Source organism: Columba livia, chromosome 19 (assembly GCF_036013475.1).
Source record: "Columba livia isolate bColLiv1 breed racing homer chromosome 19, bColLiv1.pat.W.v2, whole genome shotgun sequence".
Taxonomy (NCBI): domain Eukaryota; kingdom Metazoa; phylum Chordata; class Aves; order Columbiformes; family Columbidae; genus Columba; species Columba livia.
The window spans coordinates 6153165-6177098 of record NC_088620.1 but is presented as its reverse complement, the minus strand read 5'-3'; the positions used below and the strand labels follow the sequence as shown (position 1 = coordinate 6177098).

At 46.7% G+C, this 23934-nt stretch overlaps 1 protein-coding gene across 5 annotated transcripts in view; it reads left to right on the top strand.

Moving 5' to 3' along the window:
• Positions 1-23934, top strand: part of COL27A1 (collagen type XXVII alpha 1 chain) — a 161093-nt gene that overhangs the window by 85335 nt on the left and 51824 nt on the right. For all 5 annotated transcript variants that reach the window (XR_010467189.1, XM_065035855.1, XM_065035856.1 and 2 more), the window contains 12 exons: positions 1156-1209; positions 1930-1983; positions 2133-2186; positions 4097-4150; positions 4464-4517; positions 6460-6504; positions 7745-7798; positions 9205-9249; positions 16551-16604; positions 19473-19526; positions 20338-20391; positions 23855-23908. Coding sequence is in view for 4 of the 5 variants with exons in the window: in XM_065035855.1 (XP_064891927.1) it covers positions 1156-1209; positions 1930-1983; positions 2133-2186; positions 4097-4150; positions 4464-4517; positions 6460-6504; positions 7745-7798; positions 9205-9249; positions 16551-16604; positions 19473-19526; positions 20338-20391; positions 23855-23908 (630 nt within the window). In the remaining variant the exon portion in view is untranslated. The remainder of the gene's footprint in view (positions 1-1155; positions 1210-1929; positions 1984-2132; positions 2187-4096; positions 4151-4463; positions 4518-6459; positions 6505-7744; positions 7799-9204; positions 9250-16550; positions 16605-19472; positions 19527-20337; positions 20392-23854; positions 23909-23934) is intronic.

The window sequence follows — 23934 nt, the reverse complement described above, 5'->3', positions numbered from 1 at the left end:
TATCCCCTGCACGTTTCTGAAGTAGTTAGAATTATTTCAGCTCCCTGATAACAAGTGGGTGGGTTTTGTTTGAGAAGAAGGAGGTGTCCTCTGTCATCTCTTTGTAGACTTTGGCTCTGTCGCAGGAGTCCATATGTGCTCCATGTGGACTATGTTTAAACACGTAATTCACTGCTCTCAAATGGTTTGTTTCCTTCCTAGGCAGCCAAGTTTAGAGGGATGTGCTGTGCATGGGACAGAGTTCCTCTAACAGTTATTTCTGTTGGGTCTTGTCAGGGTACCAAGTTTTTATAGCCCTTCTTCCTTCGGCCTTCCAAGTAGAATTTTCCTTTCTCTGCCCCGTCATTGACTCATCCTTTGTTTAAGTAAATCACTAAATAAATGAGGTTGGAAGGGACATCAGGAGGTCAGCTGGTCCTGACAGCAGGGCTGAGAGGCAATACAAGATAACCCAGCGCTCCTAACAAAACCTTCAGGGATGCTTATTTCTAACCAGAGTGTCAGGATCTGTTCGGATGGTCCAAAAAGGGGGAAGAAAAATAACTTGGCGAGGAAATATTGTCAGTGGTGGTGTGCTCAACGATGGGATCCCCATCCCAATGAACACCAACCTACCCCTCCCTGGGAATCTCAGCCTAGACACTGGCAATGAGATGATACTGAAGAATAACTAGAAGTTACTCTTGTTTTCTTATAGAAGAAGATAGATCTTTGATGCCAGCACTAGGATACACTCACAGGAGCCCTGAGTATTGTTTTCTTTTCTATAGAGCCTTCTGAGAGAAAAGGTCCATTCATTGAAAACTGAACTAGCTCTTCTGTTCAGCTGAATTTTAACACTTCCTCACCTTCGCAGTTGCTGTTACCCAGAGGAAAGAAGTCTCTCTCCCTGCAGCTTCTATAGAAAGACAATGCTTGGGAATTCATCTTTTTCTCTCTCCTGCAGTTTCATCTCTCGCTTTAGAATCAATGTTGGGAAATACACACTTTGTTCAGGATTGTCGTTACAGTTGATAGGATGTGTGGTTTGCCAGCAGTTCAGTTTTGAACGGAGCTAGTGATGAGACTTTTGCTGTACAATGCACTGGTAACATCTACCTGGGCATTTCGGCCATTGCTGGTGCCTATTTTAACTCTCTGGTGATGTGTATCCAGGGTGATCAGGGAGCAGCAGGTGTTCCAGGAGACATCGGCTTCCAAGGAGACAAGGTAATTGTTCTTTTCTCCATCATATTTTTCCCCCTTACATAGCAGTATGTGTGGCCACCAGCTTTCCCAGCTCATCTTAAGCCATGATGAGCTGAAAGTAGCTACATCCTGCTGTCAGGTTCCCCTGCTCATGTAGTTCTCATTGGGGCACACTGTGCCTTTCTAAAGTTCACATCAATATATGGATTTTGTTGTTACTCATAATAAAAGCAGTTCTACTGGGGGCTTTCTGTAAAAGGAGCCGTATCTTCATGCAGAAATGGGAAGCAATGGGTGGGATTGATGGGGATGGGTGTGAATGTGTGTGGTCCAGCAGCTGCAGACTCAGAGATTTTGCCTGCCCAGTGCGGCAACTCAAACCCCGACCCAGTGAAGCACTTAACACTGTGAATAACTTCTAAACAAATTACTTTTCCCCGGTGACTACAACATGATACTCACTTCAGCTGGCTAATTCCGTACTTAGGACTGCGCTGGGGCATATGTGGCTCTGAGCCATGACTAACTGCAACAGCCCGTATGTTCTTCAGGGCTAAATGCAGTCTGGCTTTAGCAGAAACACCTCACTGACATTAATGTAACTGTCCCAGCTCCTTGCAGGCTGAGTTTCACCCTTAGAAAGTGCTTCTCTGCTGCAGAAACTGGAGCTGGAGCTGGGGAATTGGTGTTTTTTGATGCTTCATTGTGCTTCCTGATAAAAGTGTGTGTGTCTCTTCTCAGGGCAGCCAGGGTTTGCCCGGGGCCCCTGGGGTGCGAGGGAAAGCAGGTCCCCTGGTAAGTAACCAAGTGTCCTCTGCTTCCTCGTGTCCTGTCTGAAGGTTCAGTGCCCAGCTGGAAAGACAACTCAGTGGAGCTGTGCTATTCTAAACAGGAAAGCCAATAGCCAGGAGTCACCTTTCTCCATGTTTTTCTGCTTTCTGCAGGGAAAAGTCGGTGACAAAGGTCCAGTTGGGTTTCCAGGACCACCCGGCCCTGAGGTATGTCCCACCACCTCCTTCTCACGTCTTTCCTTTCTTCAGTAACGTCTGCAGCATCCTTTCTTCAGCAAAGCCACACGATAACATCTCTCCCATCTCGTTGTGCCTCTGCAGCAGGAGTTATTCGGTGTCTGCAGCTTGCAGCCCCTCTGGGAACCAGCTCTCTGATAAACACCCCTGTGGCATTTGGAGATGTCTATCTCCTTTCTCCGTTGGAGGTTTTTAGCTCTCGAGCCACGCACAGGCAGGCCCACACAGGGTTTTGATTAGGAGGCATATATGCATATAGCTGCTGCTAATTCATAGGGAAAGCAAGAGCCAAACGCTGTCTCCCGTGTGGGCACCCAGCCCCATAGGGAGAGGGGACAGCTGCCATTGCCACCACTCACCATGAGACCTGAGCTCTGACACATTTACCAGCCCAAAACCAGTGTGTTCTGGGGTCAGAACCTTCGCTAATGATGGGCAGAAGAATTGTTCTAGGACAACAGTGCACCAAGGCTCCAGAAAGAGCTTTGCTGTGTTGTAGGATTTACTGTTATTTAGTGAATTGAGATCCACTTTTGTTCAAAGTGGAAGATGGAGCAAACTGTCCATCTTGTGCCCTCTGACCACCCTGCACTCAGATTTCCTCATCTCCAACTACCATTCCAAGCCTTTTTCTTCCCGTGCAAGTCCTAAATGTAACATCTTGTTCTGTTCTCATTCAGCAAGGTCAGGCCCCAAAGATTGTCTCTAACCTGGCAAGAGCCCTGGGCTGTCTCCCAGTCACCAGCCTTACTCTGTGGACACTGGTCTTTCTACTCGCTGTGTTGTTCTCTGGCCCTTGAAGTTGTTCTCCAGCTGTTTTTGTGGGGCAGAACACTCATTTCTTGATTCTTGCATCTCTCTTTCTGCCTACTCTCCTCTTCTCAGGGTGAGGCTTCACTCTCTTCTTGTGTATGAGTGGTGATGAGGTAGGGAGGATCGGGATGGGTTCCTGATCTGTTCTGCATCTCATGGTTTCCTGGTTTTTCCTTCCAATTTTTGTCATAGATACTATGGAGGGTTTTTTCAGTTTTTCCCTCACAAAACACCATTTCAAGTAGAAAAAGACCCTTACTGCCCTTACAAAAAGTTCTCACAGTGATACCTTAAGTGCAGGATCAGCTTCCCCCAGCACATTGTCATTTTTCTCCTTCATAAGCAACCAGACAACATCTGTAAGATGCTGGAGAGCCACTTCCAGCACAACCGATGCTCTGTTTTCCCTTCATCGGTATTGTGGTATTTTGCCGGATCTGGAAGGGCTCTCGGTCGAGTGCTGCCACTTAGCAATCGCTCCTCTTTGTTGCTGTTGGAAATAACCACAGATTCCTTTGTTTCCTCGGTGAAGGGCTGGTGGGTGGAAAGGAGTCGCTGCCTGGCTGAAGGCAGCAGCTAACGAGCATGTCAGCACCTTTCCTAATTCCTCGCCTGCTTCCCTTTGTCGCTGAGCCATGCAGTTCGTTTCTCGGAGCAGCGAGATTATGCGTTGACTCATAAAGATTAATTAAAACCCCAAATTGCCATTTTTAGCTGTGCGATGACAGGGAGGCCCTCACAGCAATAAATCTGCTAAGAAGATGGACCTAAAGGGAACTGCTGGGAAAGGCTGTTCTTGAATTGAACTGATAGCACTGCTCCCGATGTCTTGCTTCATTCCGTGTAGAAGCCACACGGTCACCCATACACCATAGAACCACAGAATCATTTTGCTTGGAAAAGATCTTTAAGATTATCAAGTCCAGCCTCTAACGCAACACTGCCAAGTCCACCTCTAAACCATGTCCCAAAAAACCTCATCTACGCTTCGTTTAAATGCCTACAGGGATTGTGACTTGGCAAAAGTGTACCTATTCCCCCCGCTGACTATTTCTCATTTTCTTTAGGGCTTCCCAGGTGACATTGGCCCTCCTGGAGAAAATGGTCCTGAAGGCCTGAAGGTGAGTGGAGCAGAGACTGGAGCTCAGTGTGGGGTGGGAAGCAGCCAGGGAAAGCAAAGTAGTGGGATGTGGGGAGAGAGAGAAAGCCCTGGAGATTCCTAGAGCTTGTCCTGGCCAGCCTTGCAGCCCTGTCTGTTTGGCTTGAGGTCCCTCCAAGTGCAGGGTTTTCTTTTTTTCTTCTTTTTTTTTTTTCTGTAACAAAATTGACATTGGATGATGTCCCGTGGCTGTGAAAGAAACTTTCTGATTTTAATTGCCCTTCTGAGCTTATGTTTCTATTTTCTGAGTATCTTTTCCTTTGGTACTTTCTCAGGGAAAGCCAGGAGCACGAGGTTTACCTGGGCCAAGAGGGCTGCCTGGACAAGAGGTGAGTGTCTTCAAACCAAAACCAGATTAGATTTAAAGAATAACATTGAATTTTGAAGATTAATGCATGCAGAAATGGTGCCTGCAACTTGAAGTCCTCCTGTCCTTCTGAATCTGGAAGCAGATGGTTATATTCATTGATCAGAGACACGCAGAAGAGGAGTTTCCTCTAAGTTGTGGTCCTGTGATCTTTGCTCCAGTTGCTGCTGACATCTGCTGACCCTAAACCCTGCATTGGCTTTTCTTTTAAGGTCTGTTCCCCCACACCCATCTAGAACAGGTGTTAGTGCCCTTTTCCCTGCACATCCCCTTTCCCAGGCATGCTCTGACCTGCCTTGTGCTTTTTGCCTCCTTTAAGTGTGTTTTCTTTCAGCTGTGAGACCTGCAGGCTGCACTTTCTCACACAGAGCAATACCCTTTTGTTAAAAGAGCAGATACATTTAAATTGCTCTTCTGCAAATAATGGTTTTCCCCAGCATCCCAGAGCTCACAGCTTTCACTTACCGCGTCATGGAAAACTTGAAGCTTCATCCCACTCACAGTCACGAAAAAGGGACAATTGTGATTGATTTGCTTGTCCTGGAGATGCAAAACTTTATAGCAGCAGCAAAGGCCTGAGTGCCCTGTTTATCCTCTTGTAACTCGAGTGACTTCAGTGGAGTTTCTTCTCCTATAGGGCAGCGTAAGCTGTTTGTCCAGAGTCATGAGGCATTGTGCAAATAATACTTAGCACACGCGTGGGCAGATTGGTCTAATAGCACTAATAATTCTTAACTTTTTCTGGGAACTCTTTTGCTTGCTCTCTGAATGGGATTAATGCAAATTAGCTCATTTATTTGCACTGAAATAGGAAAAAAAAAATTCTAGGCAATTTACAAATGGAATTGAAGCCCTGCATTCCAGGTTCAGGCAGGCATGACCAAGCTGCCTTCAATTTACTCTAGTTAGTGAGTGTAAAAGTGAGACTGAAGACACGGACATGGAGCTGGACATCAGCTGTGCTGAAGGACTTTGAATGTGCACGAACCCACACCACGGTGACTTCACCATTGCTTTTACCCAAGGCGGGAGGTCAAGGTTGTGAATTACATCTTTTTTAGAAACATGGCATATCGTGGGTGGCTTGTCTGAGCCCATTTTGCTGGGTTCCTGACTTCCAGCCCCATCTCCAGCTCGTGCCACTTCATTACCACGGCTGACCACCTACATGAGAACAGCCAGAGCTGCGGCTGCCAAGGGAGCTTTTAATTTCTCTCTTGGCAGTTGGTTTTAGACACTTGAGATAATTTTTGTGAGGCTTAATTGAAGGTCTCCTAGAAACCGTAGATCTGATCCTATCACATTAGAAATTGGTGTAGAGCCAAGGGAGAGGACCGAGTCCAATTGCTGTGTGAGATTTTGAGATAGCTCCATCCTGCAGCATGTGTAGTCCCATTTGAAAGCAAAAGGGAAACCTTCGTATGGTTGCCAAATGGTTCTGTGGGAAATTTGCAAAGTCCTTTTTGTGGGGGGCAAAAAAGAGAAAGAAGAAAGAAGAAAAGAAAGAAAGAAAGAGAGTAGAGAGCTCTACAGCATTCGTATCTCTGCCAAATCAAATGAGACAGAGTCCTGTGAGCCTGTCCAGGGTACCCCATGGGCCAAATCCAGCCCATGATAGGCCCACTCAACTGGTGTTGACTCTGGTCAAAGTTTGGATGGCCTTTACTGGCAGGACTTGACTTCAGACTTTTCTTTTCCCAAGATGGGAAAGGGAGATGAGAAACGTCAGAGACGCTGAGCTGCCTGCTCTAAGATTAAGAAGGGCTCGGTTGTTAAAATGTGGCAGTTGAGCACACAGCCTGTGTTTAACTGCTGCTCATACTGCAGACCTTTCATTCTTGCTACATGATGAGTCCAAATTTTGTCACTACTTTGCCCTTTATTTTAATTTCTTTTCACCTCAGGGAGATGAAGGACCCGTAGGACCACCAGGAGTCCCTGGGCCAGAGGTAGGTGCCAGTCATTTATTCAGTTACTAACAGCTCTGTTGACATTGCAATGGAATTGTAGTTACACTAACATGAAGCTTCAAACCTCCTGGTGTGGAAAGTCATCTGCCCTTCTAAGAAATATCGGGTTGTCCAGGGCTTGGTCCAATTGCTTGAGCCAGGATGGCTGGAAGTCAAGGAAGTGTCTTGCACAGGGTGTCAAGTGGGAGTCTTAAAGTCTCAGACCTTGAAAAACCCTCTAACATTTGAATAGTTCATCCTCAAGATAAACCACATTGACTGGAAACCATCTCTGTAACCAGTCCTGATATTTCTTCCATGATTTATAATATTTTTCAATGAGCAGAAGCAAAAGCAAGATAAAAGCCCAGACAGTCAGAGTCCTTTTTGACCTCCACATCACCCTGAAGACAGTGATGTATCACTGAAACACAGTTAGAAGCAGCAAAAAGAATATTATATCTGTGAGCTTGCCAGTTCAGGATTTTGTAATGGTTATGTATATAATTACCGTTTCAAAATAGTAAAATATCTTGAAAATTGGTAACTGTGCTGAAGCTTCTAGGTGGGTCAGAAAATAAATGTTTTATCTTGCATTTCCTCTACTATTCTGGTAGCCACTTCTATTACGTTCTCGAGCAACATAACAAATCCAGCTACTCCAGTGCCTAAGACAGCACCAGAAGTGTTCTTCTATTTGAAGGGAAGGCTCAACAAAAACCATCTTGGTCTGCAGGTTTATTTCTGCTTTTCTGGGCCGTAGCTGTGAATGTCAGCCTGTAAGGCCAGTCCTGCTCCCAAATGCTCTCTGGATGCCAGGGATGGAGCCCATAAGAAGCTTATATGGCCAACACTAGGGAAGCACCATCTTTGAATGCTCAGGCTGCTGGTGTCGTCGCTGGCATTGCTAGAAGAAAACTGCTGGAAGCAGAAGAAATGCAGCACATGATCAACTAAAGTGCAGCAACAAAGCTCTTATAGTCCATGCATAATGTTTCTGATGTGATGTTTAAGCAATGGAATTGAGCTGGAGGGTCAGAAGTGGGCGGAACCTTGGAGTAGCTATCTGGGCACGTCAAACGTGGTGTCACTTGAGACACGGAGCTTTCCTCTTGTGCTGCCTGGGCCTCTGTAAGGACTGCGCCATCTCTAGCACCCTGAATTCATGGGGAGCGTTGCTTGTAAGCTGCACCACACAGGTTCACAGACACGCTGTTTATTGTTCTTACATGTATTTCAGGGTCGATCTGGCAGGAAGGGATTTCCGGGAAGACCTGGTCCTGATGGTCCCAAGGTGAGGAAAGAGTTTGTTCATGATCAGAGAAGCAGTAGATGGAAGGGAGAAGAAGAAGAGGGAAGTATCTTTTCTCAGCTTTATCATGCTCCCAGCCTAGGGTATTCGTTCCAGAGAGGACAAGTGGAACTGAGGATTTCTTATTTTCTCTGAATTTTAGGGTCTCTGGTTCTGCTTGGTTTCTTCAGCAAAAAGAACGATGGTGCATTTTTTAAGCCATGTGCTTTGTTATAAACAAGTGTGGTCCTCCTTTCATATTAACCAACCCCCCTCCGTCATCTCATCTTATTTTCCATTGCTTCTCCACAATTTGTTCTGAAACAATGCACATCATTCCTATCTCTGCTGCCTAATTAGCAGCAGGAGCCATCCAAGGGCAGTCCGGTCCACAAACCCACACTCAAAAGGAAAGAGAAAACCCAACAAAAACAACCTCTTCAAACAGTAAATAGCAAAAATGTGGTCTGGCAGCACATCTGGAGTATCTGCCTACTGAGCAAATACAGCTGCCGTCACCCGGAGACAATACCAGTTAGCGGTGAGCCTGCCCTCGGCATGGCCTGTGCACGGCTGCCCTTATCCCCAGTGAGCCTGAAGTTCTCCCCTTCCCTCTGCTTTTCTCTTCACCCCTCATTTTTCCAATTCTCTGAATTTCCCTCATCCTGCACTGTGATTTAGCTCGTGTGGGTTCTTTCCGTGGTTCTCGTGTGGATGTTACGTGTGGCAGTAACGTACCAATGTTTGAGATTTCGCAAGAGCAGAATCAGGGTGCAGCATTGCCTGGGAATATTTGGGTTGTCTTTTATTCTTGTGACACTTCCACTAGCAGGTGAATTGTGCTGGATCCCTTCTCCTCTGTCATTCAGGAGCTACACCTCCCCTTGGTGTCTGTACTCTTGCTTTTCTTCAGTGCTCTCCAAATCCTTTGGTTAATCCATGTCCTTTCCCTACTCTTTCCCTGCTGCTGATGTGTTTCTGTCTTCATCTCTCTGTCTTACTCTGTCTTTTAAATGAAAATGTTATGCATTAGAAACACCCCATCTTTAGGAGCATCTCTGATGAAAGCCCATGCCTTATGAAACACAGGGATAATGCCACCAGAAAGTTGACAGCTTATGTTTCAATGTCAAAATTTGGTTTGGTGAAGGTTATTTTGCCACAGCAGGACCATCTGCTTTTGGTGCATTTTACTCCAGAACAACGAACGTTTGCTCCATGCTCATGTCAGCTGTGTTGCTTGCTCTCGATTACCTTTTCAGTCACGGTGGGTTTTGTAAGATGATGTTTCTTACTGTTTTTCCACAATTCATACACAACAGCCCAGATCATGGGTGTACAAAGAATTGTGTCGTGCTGAGGGTCTGGGAGCACCACGTAACCTGTGTGCCTTGTCTCCTGTCCTGCAGGGTGAGCCAGGAAACCGCGGCCGACCAGGGAAAGTTGGTGAGCAGGTAAACTCTTTGTTTTCCATGTCTGTTTGACAATCTCCTCTGTAAAATGCCTCCTAAATGACCAGAGGGCAGACAGAGGACAGTGGTCAGGGCTTCTGGCCACTTCAAGCCTGTCCATTGTCCTGGTGCTCCAGCTGGGATGCTCTTAGTCTGGCTGAAGCTCTTGGGGACCATCACAGACCGTGACCATGGTATCTGTTTTAAACTGGAGGTCTTTCCATAGGCAGAGTGCTCCAAGGCAGTCACAGTTCGGGTGATGTGCTGGCAGCAGTACAGCATGTATGGCCAGCTTGGTTGGGAAAGTGATCACACATTTCTGTGTATTGCTCTTATCCCTAAAAGGGCAATTTTCAGGCTTTGCCTACGTAGGTTTTAAGGGTAGGATCCTCTGCTTTGGGCACTGTGCTGCTTTGACTCCCACTGTGGAGCAGAGGAGACAGCAACTGAAGAAACTGGACCCTGAGGAAGAGAGGCACTGAGCCGCATTGTGTTGTACTGCAAGAGAGAATGTTCTGCTGAGGTAACAGGGGACATGCATCATCCCTGAAGGCTTCAGGGGAACCACAGGCATCAAGGAAAAAGAAACAATTGTTCCCACGTCTCTGTGATTGAAACCAACCAACTTCTCCACCACCAACCCTGAAATTGCAGCTGCGCAGCCTCCAACATGTTCTGTGTGTTCCTATGTGACCACACCAAGCTGGCAGCAGCAGCTGGCCCTGGCAAAGAGGGTGTTGCTGCTCAGCATAGCTTTCCTGCCCAGCAAGTTCCTTACCCAATGGTCAGCCAGTTTGGTTTGGTTTGGTTTAGCTCATCAGCCTCTCTGGCTCTTCTTTCCCCTGTGTGCAACAGGTGGGTGTCGCTTCTTCCATGATTTTCTGACCAAGCAAGTCTGAAAAAACAAGGTGGATCCTTTTCAGTACCAGCAATCTGATGAGTCTCAGTATTCTTCAAGGATATTTATTTCTATTTGGAAATTAGAGCCATTTCTATATTGTGGGTAACAATTTACTCCATGAAGAGCAACAGCTGAAGAAGCGAACTTGTTCCACACATCTGAGCTCCAACTGCAGCTTTATCAGATTCTGCACAATCTCAGGCAGCGCTTTCTAGTGCTCCGTGCCTCAGTTTCCCTTCTGTGGAAGGTGTGAGACAGCTCTGAACAGTCCTTAGCACAATGCTTCCTGTTCTCAGATGGCACCTATGGAGACTGTTGTATTACAGTTAAAATGAATATTTAGAAGTGCTTTATGATCTGTAACAAGATGTTGCCCTTGAAGGACAAAACATCATTAGGATTATTATTCTTTAACGTCCCTCAGGGCTGACCTTGGATGAAAACTGTAGACACCGTTCACCAGAAAGAAAACACAGCTGACACGGAACCCAGCACAGTGGTGTGAAAGCTGCCTGTATTATTCTTAGTCAATTAGTCTCTGTCCAGAAATATCACCCAGAAAGATTTTCCATTTCCGTACCAGTCAAGTCATTAGAACAAAAATGTCGCACCAGATTAGTGAGAAATAACCTCCTTTCCCATCACACCTTGACTGAACAACGCTGGAGTGTTGGGTTTTCATTCCTCCCTCCACCTCAGCTTCAGCATTTGGTGTTGGGGCTGGGTTGGTTTTTTTGCAGAGTTCTGAGAGTTTGGGCTACCCAAGGCACTAAAAGACACCTTCACCTCACCCTGTATTCTGGTGTGGAGGCTTCGATGTTTTCTGCTCCATAGGCACAATAGCAGTCATTAAACTTTTCCAGCTTGCCTCCATATGGGTTCCCTCTGACTGGAAGCCTCAATATAACAGCCTGAGAGAAGATCCGCCATCCATCTCATTGGAGCCCTCTTCCCTTTCTTAGGGACATCTGTTTAGGCAAACGTGGGAGTTTCTGTAATACTCCCAGTGACACTTGAGCTCTCATTGGAAAAACAAGGTTTTAAGCCACATGGCAGTCCCTGATGTGTTATTTTTCCATTGCAAGGACGCTGACTCGGGAAGTTCATTCATAAGATGCTTGTTGTCTTCATGTGCTGGAAGGAGTCCAGCTGCTGGGCTCCCCTGTACCCTGGAAATGTGTGATTTAACCCTTCCTTGCCAGTAGATGGAAGCAGAAGAATGTGAAGAAGAACAGGCCCAGGCCACCAGCCTTCCTGTTCCAGAGCTGGGAATGAGCAGAAAGATGTCACCAAGATGTCCACGTTGAAGTTCAGGCAGCTCTGTGGAAGCAGTAGCACCCTGCAGCAGACAGGATAGCAAACTGTGGAATGGCAAGCACATGGGGCCCCTGGCTCTGTCCTAGAGACCGAAAATATCAGTGCTGGAAGAGGCTAAGGCTGATCTACATCCGTAACAGGAATGAGGAGGTACTGTCATGGCAGGAACAGCTTTTTGAATCCCTCTTGCTGTCCCAGAAGTGACAGCCCTGTTCACTCGCAGGGTGATGGTGGGGTCCACCACACACTCATCACACTGGGCTGGGGTGGGCAGTCACTCCACAGCCCCTTGGGGGCATCTCTTCTCTCAAGGAAGAAGCATGTTGTCCTTAAACCTTTACACAGACGCTATTCTAAAATAATTAGTCAAAGGAAACCAATGCCACCAGTTATCTCCCTACTGTATTTTCCTTGTGGTGTTCTCACAAAGGAAGGCTGTGCTGTGGTGTCGGTTTTGCAGGTGGGGTCTGACACGTGGAGACATGGATTGGCTCAACCGCGGTCAGATGTGTCACTGAGAAGCGAGCGGGGAATTGCACCAGCATTTCCCACATCTTAGAGCAGCAGCAGCACCTTTCCCAGTGCATTTACCTTCCCTTCAGAGCATCTTTCTGAGCTGCAGATCTCTCATTCAGGGCTTTACTGGCGCTGTGGTGTGTGCAGCCCTGCTGACCTGACCAGGTGCTTTGCAGTGTGTCCCCCCTTTCCATCCTTCGCTCCCCCAAGGGCAGTTGGAACCCAACACAGCCCCAGACTCCGGCGCACAGGGGGTTAAACCCCATGGTTTTTCTTTGCGGGTCAGAGCGTCCTCCCTTTAAACTGTGATATTTACTGTTTTACTTTCCCTTTCTTTCATCTGAATGGGAGGATTGTGCATTTACTCCCTCCCGTCCTTTGTCCCTGGTTTGTTTTGTTTTGAGTTCTAGCGAACCAGTAACACAGAAAGGCCATGATCGGTTCCTGCTGGGAGCGACTGGCGGTCCCATCCCTGGGAGACCCTGCTCACGCTGGGCTCGCCTTTCGGTTGTTTCTCTCAAATGGGCTATGATTTATGCAAGGCTTCATTGCTGACTTGCTCTCCGTTGATGCAGCCAAGAGGGGGGGCTTAATTATGACAGGGCCGGACAATAAATGGGGAAAGCCAGACAGGAGTTAGGAATTACAACCCGCCAGTCCCCCCCTTTTCCTTCCCCTCAAGCCCCCAGCAACTTTTTAACAATCTCCATCCTTTTTCCGCCATGCCCTTGGCCGGGGAACACAGCAGACTGAATCATGAGCGACATGCTGAACTCCCCGTCTAATATAAATGTTTTACATTCTTTCCTGTATACTGTGGCCCTTTATCCGGGCAGCCACCGCTGCTGCGACTTCACGTGCATCATTACACACACTGCCTGGAGTCGTGTTTGATGCGGGGCTTCTTGTCAACCCTGAGAACCTGGGAAAAATACGTTACACCGCAGCCATTTCAGCGTAATGGCCACAGTCCATTCTGCTTTGATTTAATATTTGCCACTGGTGGCTTTTCTGCTGCGTAAAACCTAAATCTTTTGCTGCTTTAGCGTCTGTCCCATTTTGGCCGGTGAAGAATACTGTTACCCAATCTCCTCTAGTTGTTTCATATAATCCCAATAATTTACGGAGATTTATTTTGCCTAGACATAGCTATCTCCATTTGTGTCTGTTTGTAGACACAGCAACGTTAGTTCATTTAGCCCAGAGCAGGCAGTGTTGGCTGCAAATGCTCCAGAGCTCCTGTGCTGGAAGCCTGGGCACATCGCAGGGTCCCTGCTCTGCATCTTGCTTCGGTCCCTGTTCTACCACAGTGACACCACGAGATGCTCCTCTTGCAGGGGACATGGGGAGCAGTGACATCTTCCATTGAGCAGGAACACAATGTACCAGCACAGACAGAACTTCCCCTGGTTTGGGGTGTTTACCTGTACCCTGCTTGTGCTGGCAGTGCCAGCAGGTTTCTGCACAAGCGGTGACAACAAACGGCACATGTGACAGCGAAAGGGGTCCCAGTGGGGCGTTGGGTTTGGGGGCTGCCTGGCAAGTTGCAGTCCATGCTCTGCAAACCATCTGTAGAGCAGCACCAGGTTGGCTGGGAAGCACAGCCCGTGTACCTTGCTTCATGACCCAGATTCCTTAGAGACTTTTTAGAATCATAGAATCACCTTGGTTGGAAAAGACCTTTAAGGTCACTGAGTCCAACCTTTAACCTAACACTGTCAAGTCCACCCCTAACCCATGTCCCTAAGAACCTCATCTGTGCATCTTTTAAACACCTGATTGGGACCTGGTGCTGTTGTGGACACTGTATCAGAAGATTAACATTTAAGCCTGGGTTTGCATGTGCAATACCCCCCAGAAGTGTTTTTTAATCAGTCTTATTCTGAATGGTAACAACATCTGCTGCAAGAGCAGGGACCTTTCTTCTTCTGCAGGGACTGACCTAAGTAACCCAGAAACATCTTCGGGAGAGCATCTTCCCAGGGAGAGAGAGTTCTGCAGATCTTCTGAGAAACTGGAAGTGAAAGAACAGATTTATTCTTTTCTTGCTTTATTATTTTATTTTTGCCTAGCAAAGCATTTCCTGGTTTTATCTCATTGCTTTGCTATTCTCTCCTCTGCCTTAAGATTTGCCTTTTTCGTGGCCTTGGGCTACTGGAAGACTTCAGTAACTGGATACAGTTATCAGCTACGCATCTGCACTTGTGTCTAATTGGAAAGATAATTGATTCAGTGGTTTTCAGTGATGCCACCCAGTGGCAACCTTGCATATGCAAATGTTGCAAATTTGCCTGCTCCCAATTTGGTTCCTGCCTTGGGCAACCTGCTCCGAGCCCAGCACTTTGTTCTCATGTGTCTTGTCCACGCAGCCCAGCCCCAATGACATGTTTGTGCACTGGAAATGCACCAGCTTTGGACACAGCAAAGACCATTTAGTGCTGATGTCAGAAGGACTGGTGACAGTGAGCACCTGGTAACACTAGAGCTTTCCTGGTAGTAGCTGTTGCCTTGTTAATCAATATTTCCACTGTGGAACAGTGGCCTGCTGGTCTCCTGGGACATCATATCTGGGGGAATTTATAATGCAAGCATCTAACTCCAAGCTCCGACATACCCTCTGAGCTCTTTGCTTTCTCTCATGAGTTTTTCCCAAACACTTTTCACCTGGATGCTGCTCCCGTGCCAGAGTGTGACAAGGGCTCTATGGCTCCTGATCAGACAGTGTGGCTGCTCTATGCAAGAGATGAATCCAGCTGAGCATCCGAGTGAGAGGATTGAGCCCATCACCATTCCTCGGTGAGAAGTTCCTGTCTCCAGTGATGTTCAAAGGATGGCATTTGGTTGTAATACACCAGGAACGTTAATGCTAGAAGTCTCTTCATGCTTGGAATAATTGTCAGAAGCTATTCACTCTACAAGTCATTGGAGAGTGACCCACATTGTGGTTTATGTCTCTGAATGGGTCTGCTGAGCCTCACACACAGGAATAGCAATAAGGCTGGTTATTTTGTGCTAGAGCTTTATACTGTGAGCGTGGCCTCATGGAGAGAGGCTTCTGGTGGCAGGAAGAATGGTACAACCTGTGAGCAGCTGCTCTCTGGGTGCTGGATGCTCCTCTGTATCTGGTATCATTTCCACTGTCAGTGCACAGACGTGAACAGAACCACCACGATGCTCACGCTGCAGAACACATATCGAAGAACCGCATACATGTCAGGCCAGCTGGGAACCAAGAAAGCAAAGAAGCAGGAGTACGGACAGGAAACTTTTGCTTCTTTTCTTGCTGTTTCCCAAGAAAGGAGACTTCAGGTTGAAAAGCTCTCCCTTTTCTGAGACCACACTCCAGAAGTTGCCTTGCTCTAGGGTAGCTTTTTTCCCCACTGTGTTTGTTCATGCTCAATGTTTTCTTTAGTGTGCAGTTCGAAAACCTCCTTGATGTTGAAGCAAAAAGGTGAGATGTATTTGCACAGAGGAACTTCACCATTTATTATGAGGATTTTAAATTACTCTAAAAAAGAGGAAGAGAAAGGTAACACCACTGGAGGATCCACCTCCTGTCTCTGACTTGCTCGGCAGTCAGACAGTTGCCAAAAATCAAACAAGCTGGGACGCGGCTCCATTTGACTCGATCCGTGCCAACCATGGGCAGGTTGTGAAGTGTTTCGGCAGGAGATGAATCCCTTTAGTTACAGGCTCATTGGAGAAGCTAAATATAACTATCTATCTCCCGATGACCCTTGCTGGGACTAGGGACAAGGCCATGAGAACCACGCAGTGGAAGGGCGAGCGCCTGCCGTGGCAGAGGGGACGGTCCCTTGCATCTGAAGTTAGTAGGGAGGCTGCTGTGTTTTAATTCTTGGGAATCTTAGCTTGAGATTGCATTTGTTTTCATCTTCTTAATTAAAAGCAGTTCTGTTTGTTTCTTCGTTATCCCAAACGTTGTTAAATCTTGACAAATCCTGAGCTTAGACTGTTCTTTTTTTTTTCTCCCAAGATAGATAGTTTCTGGGTAGTGTGGTAGATCTGCTGCCCTGCTGGCCCCTCTGCCTCTGTCCTCAGACCTTTCTTTCCTACTGACATCCCAACAGCATAAATCCAGGGCATTATTAGTATGCACAAGGATTTCAGGCAGCTGAGATTAACCCAGACAAGTCTACCCAGTGCAGCAGTTAAAACGATGGCAACTCCCAGACTGTGCAACCCAGGAGCTCCCGCTGTCGATGCTCTTGGTGAAGCTGCACTGACGTTTTGGGAAATGCTTGCAAAACAAAAGCCACACTGTGGACTCGGCCTTGCTACGAAACATGTTTAACTCATCCCCGATACTGTGTGTTGTGGCTCTTGCGGATCCTCGTGCTGCTGTTCCAGCTGGCGCCTAAAGCAGAAGCAGCTGTGGAGTGAGACATTCCCATGGCCGGGAGTAACTCTGTCCGCTCTGGTAGCCAGTAGGAATTACTGAGCAGGATGCGAAGGATGCTGCGCTATTCCAACCAGTAAGGTGGACCAAAGAAATGGTTTACTTTCTCAGCAAATAATACTGAAAATTCATTGTGTGTCTTTCTTTCCTCAGGGTCTGATGGGTTTCATTGGTCCTGTGGGGGAGCCTGGAATAGTGGGAGAAAAGGTAAGGTTGCTTGCAACAAATTGGTTGTTTTAACTTTTGCACATTGTGGAGATTCAAGTTGTTGTGTCAGTGCAACACCCAGCTGGGAATGCAGCACGTCCAGGGTCTCGGAGCTTGTCTTGGGCCAGGCAAAAATCATCCATTTCACGTTTAAGAGTTAACATGCGCTTACCCTCCAAGGAGAGGCTGTCAAATATCCTCTGAAAATTTAAGGTTTATTCGTTCACAATCTGCCAGAAAACTTGTATTTAACAGTCAGTTCTGTCTTTTCTGGGAATGTGGGACCCATCAGTCCTGTGTTCCTGGTCAAGGAAGGAGTCCAAGGAGTTCAGGTTACAGACAGATTTGTGCAGAGATGTGCTCGCAAACCCGTGCTGACCAGAGCTGATCCTGCACTGAACAGTGGGGCCCAGCAAGTTCTCGGGTGCAAGAGAAGGTATGTGAGAGTGCAGCCACCTATCCCAGCAAAGGCTGGTCCAAATACGTCCCTTTTTATTTGACGAGGACCATCTGGTCCGACTGTCCCTGTGGTTGCATTGGGCACGCTACTAAGGGCTGGTGCCCTCTTGTGTACAGTACAGATACATGCTGCTTTCAGGAATCAAAAATGGCTTTATTTTTCATAAAAATGTAAACGGACGTTAATTTGTTTTCTATCAGAGTGTAAAATTTTATTCAGAGGTAGGTTCTAAAGACAAATCATCTACGTCTGTCATTCACCGTATCTTAATTACAGACTGCTGGTTTCCATTGATGGTTTGATTACTCACAGTCCAGCCATAAAGATAGTAAAGAACATAAAATGATGCGTTCCGCACATCAGTTCTCTCTTTCACTTTTATTACTTCAAGCCCTGTCCTCTGGGTAATGATGTCAAGCCTCTGAGATAGTTACACTGTGTTCGCTGCAAATGCCTTTTATTGCTTGTCTGCAGCCTTTGGAAAGCCCGTTGCACTAGATGGTCTCTGGTGGGGCGGTAGCAGAAGCAGACTCAGTCCAAACTCTCAAGGCACAAAAGAGGTAAAAAGGAAGGATGCGATGTGGGCTGCGTTTTACAGAAGGAAAACAGAGGATTAAGGAGTCTGTGATGTGTCCGAGGTGGTTGAACAGAAAATTGGTGCCTGAGTGAGCTGCCTCAACGGCAGCTGCATCCCTGAATTAAATGAGCAATAAGGGGTTTTCCACACAGGAGGTATGAGAAGATCATTTTCCCACTCCAGCAAATTCACATCTGGCCCTACAGCTTCTGTGCCAATGCCTTGACCCCATGGTCTGTCCTCGTCCTGCAGATCAATTCTGTAACTTGATGACATTACGTTGGTGTCCAGGCAAACCTGGGCTGTCCTTTGAAAACCTGCCCTAGGAGATCCTCAGCACAGCTGTGGTTTCTATCAGGCTTCTTCTCTACCAGGACAAATTCACAGATGACAGAAGTAACTACCATCAAATCAAAACTGCAACCAGGCCTCCAGTTGGCATAGCATCCTATAGCTTACTGTGCTCTTGTGAGCTAAATGAAGTGGGAAACATGCTTTCATTAGACATAGCTGAGTCAGCAATCTCTATCCTGAGAGCTGCAAAACTTAAGACTGAAGCCAGTAAATCCAAAGATTATCAAAGAGAACAATACTGTTAATGCATACTTAATAAAATCCATGCATTCAGGGGGAAAAAAATCCTTACGTTGGTTTACAAGGGCCAACTGGTGATGACACAAACTCTGGGGTTTGTTTTTAATAAGCTGCTTAGAGCCGAAAAAAAATATTTCCCCTTACACTTTAGCTGTTGGAAGGTAGGTCAGATTTTGGGCGTAAACTACTTGGCAGCATTTGCTACCTCCTCCTTCCTCATCCCCCAAGCACACAAACACAACACACCTCATTCCCGGTGTGTTACCGGGACTGCGAGGGAGAGTACAGGCGGTCAGGGTGGGAACTGCCACCATCTCCAAAGAGAAGCAGCCAGCATCCCGTCACTAGAGCCACGTCTTGGACTCGTCCTTGTGTCATGGGTTGTGGTGATGCTCATGGACGCTCACACCTCCTCTCCCCTTCTTGGCTGAGCTGTAGGGCCACAGGTGTACTCAGGGGAACTGAGATGTGCTGCACGTGGGGATAAGTAAGACTTTGGGAATTAGTAAGTGATTTTTCGGTACATTAGTTTTCTTAATGACAAATGGTAGTTTGTTTTGAAAGGGCTGATATCTTTAGGGTGGGCTGTGGAGGAATCTTGCTCTGAACCCCTCACAAATGTAGGTCTCCAGGTTGTTGTCGCTTGCACTGTGGTCTCAGTATGAGCTGCAGGACAGGGAGTCCTCCCAAAACACCTACCGTCTCCTGAAAGCACCAGCTCTCTATTCCAGGCAGTATCTCTGGTTTTGTCCAACTTGGTTCCCTGCTCTCAGCAGGGCCTCATCACCACAGCTTTCAAATCTTTGCGTCTCGAAACACCAGAACATGTAGGGATTGTGGTACTGCAGGACAGAGCGGGATGTCATGCCCCGGGTGAGAAGGGCTAAAGATCTCCTGGGATCCAGTTCTAGCACTATCTGGAGTTGAAGGTGGTCTGGAGTGCATTGTTTGTTTCTTGTTCCTTGGTGGTTTGATGTCAATAGTGAAGTCCTTTCTCTGGGATATGGAGGATTAGATAATTCTTGCTGTAGTCCTGTAACTCCTCTGATGAGATGGATACTTGAAAGAGGGTGATGATTATTCTGTACTCAAGCCTTTCTGGTAGAAATCTGATGGCATAGACTGCAATTTGTGGATCTTTTAATTGTTCTGTTGCTCTAGATCCCCATTGCTGCCAGCTCAGAGTGCTTGTTAACAAAAGTCCTCACTCTTCCCCATGTACCTGTGTCTCTCCTAGGGCGACCGTGGCTCAGTGGGACCCCCAGGCCCTCCAGGAGTCAAGGGGGCGATGGTAAGGAGTAAGTCTGCATTCTCTCGCTCTTGCTGCTGCCTCTCTCTCTGTGTCCCAGCAAAGGATGCAGCTTCTCCAAGTCTTTTGATTGTGTGAGAATAGCTACAAATTCTTCCTGGCTCTGTAGGGATGAGGATTTAAGTGACTGGATATTGAGGTATAACTTCTCCCCAGCACTCATGTTCAGCAATTGCCCATTCAGAGGGTTTCAACACGTGTTCTGCAGCTCCATCAGTTGAGGACCTGTTGTGTCAAGCAGAGATAACCACAAGCTACAAGCTACAGCACCGGCAGGACTGTCTGGCTCCTGACATCCCAGCTGCTGAATGGATGGGATCCGGGAGCAGGGATTTCTAAACCACTGTGTTCACATCCCACCAAGCTGGAGATGTGGGGCTGCTTGGGCAGCACGTTCATGGTGTTTTGCTGTGCCATGCCCCCTGCCATTTAGGGATCCTCATTTAGCAGAGGGAACCTCAGCAAGATCTTGTATTGCTCTGACACTCATGTCCTGTGTACCATAACATAAGACCCAAAGATTTTTAAAGTAATTCTACTCATTTTCTTCTGGACTGCTCAGAAAATACAGCTGCTTATATTGCCAGCAGGGTTGGAGCTGGGCTTTTACAGCCTGTCCTTCTCCATCTGCCCCTGAGCAATTTTGCCCTGACAAATAACATGTGAAAAATACCTGCCTGACCTTACAAGCAACAAATGATGCCTTTTTTTCCTGTCTTCCCACATGGAGGAAGAAGGGAAGAGCAGATCCTGAGAATTCACACCAGTTGTGTTGTTCTTCCTTTTTTTATAGGGGCATCCTGGGACACCAGGAGGAGTGGGTTTTCCTGGGATCCCTGGACCAACAGTAAGTAAAGGCTAATATCACATTGTAATTGATCCTGCACACCAAAAATCATCGTCCTGTATCCTGGGCATTCATGGGTTGAGTCAAGCAACTGTGTTCCAGTTAATTTGAGTTTGATAAAAACAAGAGGAATGGGGAAAGGGATGGGTATGGGTGAGAGCAGCATGGAGAGAGATGCTAAAAAAAACCAAGGTGCTTAATTCAAACTTTTGTAGCTGATTTCCCCAATAGGGGATCCAAAACTCACAATCCAGCCTCGATCTTTTAGCAGGACCAAGTTCAAGGTGTTATTGCAAGGCCCTCTATCTCTGCTAGGCATTATTGGCAGTATGGTGATCACATCACGCAATACAGCGACTGCATCTTCTGCTGACTACATCCCTTAGTGACTACATGGTGCATTTCCAGAGCCCCTCGCTGGAGTGAGCAGAGCAGCTGCCCCAGATGTGCCCCCCATCTGGACGTGCTCATCTCGTATATGTGCAGCTGTGGCTGGAGCGTGCAATTGGTGTGGAGGTAGATTTTAGCGTGGCTCCAGTTTCCCACAGCTGTTGTTTAGACAGAGCTCCAGCTCTCCCAGTAGCACGAATCCCGCTGCGTGTCGTGTGCTGGAACCAACAGAAAGGCAGCTCTGAGTGGGTACAGAGAATGGATTTTGCTCAGTGTGTGAATTCCCACAGCGTTGTTAATTGGGAGGAAGATCACAGTAGTGAAATGGCCAGGCAGTGCCAAAGGTTTGGCCTCCAGATCGGCAGCAGCTCTGCCCATCACAGGGAGCTTGGGGATGCTCTGAGCCCCCAGCTGCTGCCTGGGGAGGTATTTCACAGCAAGTCAGTGGAGGTGAGGGAAAGAGGAGGTCTGAGATCAAGTGGCACCTCAGGGTGACCTGTCCCTACCTGAATAAGATATGATGTCCCCATGATAGGACAAGGGGTGATGGTTTTAAATTAAAGGAGGAGACACTCAGGCTAGACACGAGGAAGACATTTTTTATAATGAGGGTGGTAAGAGCCTGTCCCAGGTTGCCCAGAGAGGTGGTGGATGAACCATCCCTGGAGACATCCCAGACCAGGCTGGACGGGGCTCTGAGCAACCTGAGCTGGTGAAGATGTCCCTGCTCATGGCAGGGGGTTGGAACAGATGAACTTTGATGGTCCCTTCCAGCCCAAATCTTTTGATGAAAAGCAGCAACGTGACCCTAGCCAGGCCCTCACAATACAAGGAACATGATGCAGCCCCAGCAGTGAGCTGCTCTGTGGTCCCTCAGGGCCGCAATTGCTGTTAACACAGGTCTGTGAGGCAGATGGATGTCTCTAGATGTCCCTTTTTTGTCAACTTTAGCAGGATGTTATCTACTGCATGACTTGGATGGCTGAAGCACCAGGCAGTCCCCCTGCTTACCCCGTGCTGTGGGCTCTGGGGAGGACAGCAGCTCCCACTCCTGAAGCACTATCTAGTGCACCACTAACTAGTATTATAACTTTAGTTAAGGCTGAGTTATATCTTACTTCACTGGGGCATGATGACAACAGTATGAGTTGAGGCACCAGCTCTGACTGGAGATGACAAAATGTCTCTGCAGAGCTCTGGGAGCCGTGACTGTCCCCAAGTCCTTCCATTTCCCTCAGTTGCCTGTTGTCCTGCAGGCAAATAACAAACAAGTTCATCCAAGCAAAATGTTTCCTACAAGACTGCATTTTAAAAAGTCATAATTCAATAAGTTAAACTTCCCCACAAAGCCAGTAAATCAAATAATCCTCTAATATCAAATCCCCACTCATCAACTCCAGCTGTTTCTGCCTGTTTCTCCACCAAATATTCATTATCTGCTTTTCCAGCCAGACCTGAGGCATGCAGTTGTTGTTTGTTCTAAACTCTTCAAATCTTTTTGATTAAGCTGTCCAGTGAGCCTTAGCAGCTCTGATGGCTGATTAATTGAATAGCAGGTGATTGGGAACAGGCAGCAACAGTATAGCCAGTTGTAGGAAACTCTGCCCTTAACTTCAGCTCCCTGAGGCTTGTGAATTCCTTTTCCTTCTTTCTGCTCGTTATCATGCTATGTCTTTTGTGTTCATTTTTGAAAATGATGTATATAAATAGGTACTTTAAAGGTCACTCATCTTCTCCTAAACAGTTCCTTGAAATTGCCAGCGTGGTATCTAGTTGCTCCCTGAACATTTTGCCCTCACAACGAACGTTTCTGTGCTTGTATTTTCATAAGCTCTTTGGGATAGGCTGAGACTTCCAGGAGGATATTCCAAATACCAACAAAGAATGTCATTTCAGTGTGTGTTTATCATAAAAATCCCTATAAAACAGGCATCTGACACATCCACTGCTTGTCTGTGCCAGTCGCTACTGACCTCACTAGCAAAACTGAGATTTACTGTGCTTACAAATATAGTTACAGTCAACTAACTTTTCCGTCTTGAAGGAGAACAGCTAAGTACTTGTATTCTGGATTTACATGCCATGCAGAAAGATACCTCTGTTCCAGAAGCAAAATCTTTCTTAGTGGCAGTGGTACAAGCAGTAGGAAGATCACAGTGCAATTTTGTTCTGATTCTTGGTGGAGTTTGCGGCGTTGACAGTTGGTAAAAGCTATTAATATATAAATAGCAAAACTTGATGTGGAATGTTTGAGAGAGCGGCAATGGAATGTGTCATTTTGAGGTTTTCTGACTAACTTCAAATATGGGGTTTTAAAGTTATAATACAGAAATAAATCCTGTTAATTGAATACATCCTTTAATTTTTGACATTGATAAACGTTGTAAGAGAAGAAAAGTTGTTTCTTTCTCTTCTTCTGCATTTCCTGTGTGCACATTAATGAATCAAGGGTGTACGAATCTGGGTCAAAAGAAAACCTGAAACCTTTCTGTAAGTGTAAGAACAACAGGATCATCTGCAACACCAACAGCCCAAATGAAATCAGCATCTCTCTGCCAGTATGAATATTTATACTGCACTAACAGGGCAACAGATACTTGAAGATAAAATCGGTATTTGGCTGAAAAGGTCAGACTTGGATACCTAAGATGAGGTGTCTGATTTTATATTTGAACAACTGAAAAACAGATCCTGGTTATTATTGTTTTTGTAGAGATACTGTGCAACAGCTGCTTTTAATAGCTTCGGAGGGAATTGTAGATGTTCAGTTTCTCTTCACATCACACCACTTACACAGACAACAGGCTGCAGATATTTAAGCATATAAACTTCAGCCAGGATCCTTGGCCTAAATGTTCATAATCCAGAGACAATCAGGGAGGTTTTTTTAAAAAAAGACCATTTATAGTCAAGTAAATATGGTCACGTCTTTGGCAAGAGTTTCATGAACCAACTTGCTGGTCAAGGGGCTGTGTGTGAGGGTCCTGCAGATCACGTACAGATGTGGGGTCTTACCAACAGCTGCTGCCTTCCTCATCCTCCATTCTAATTTTGTTTCCTTTTCCCCTTCCAGGGTCCGGCAGGAGCCCGTGGTGCGCCAGGGATGAGAGGGGTGAAGGGCCGCAGGGTAAGCACCCTCCACGAGCTTTTCTC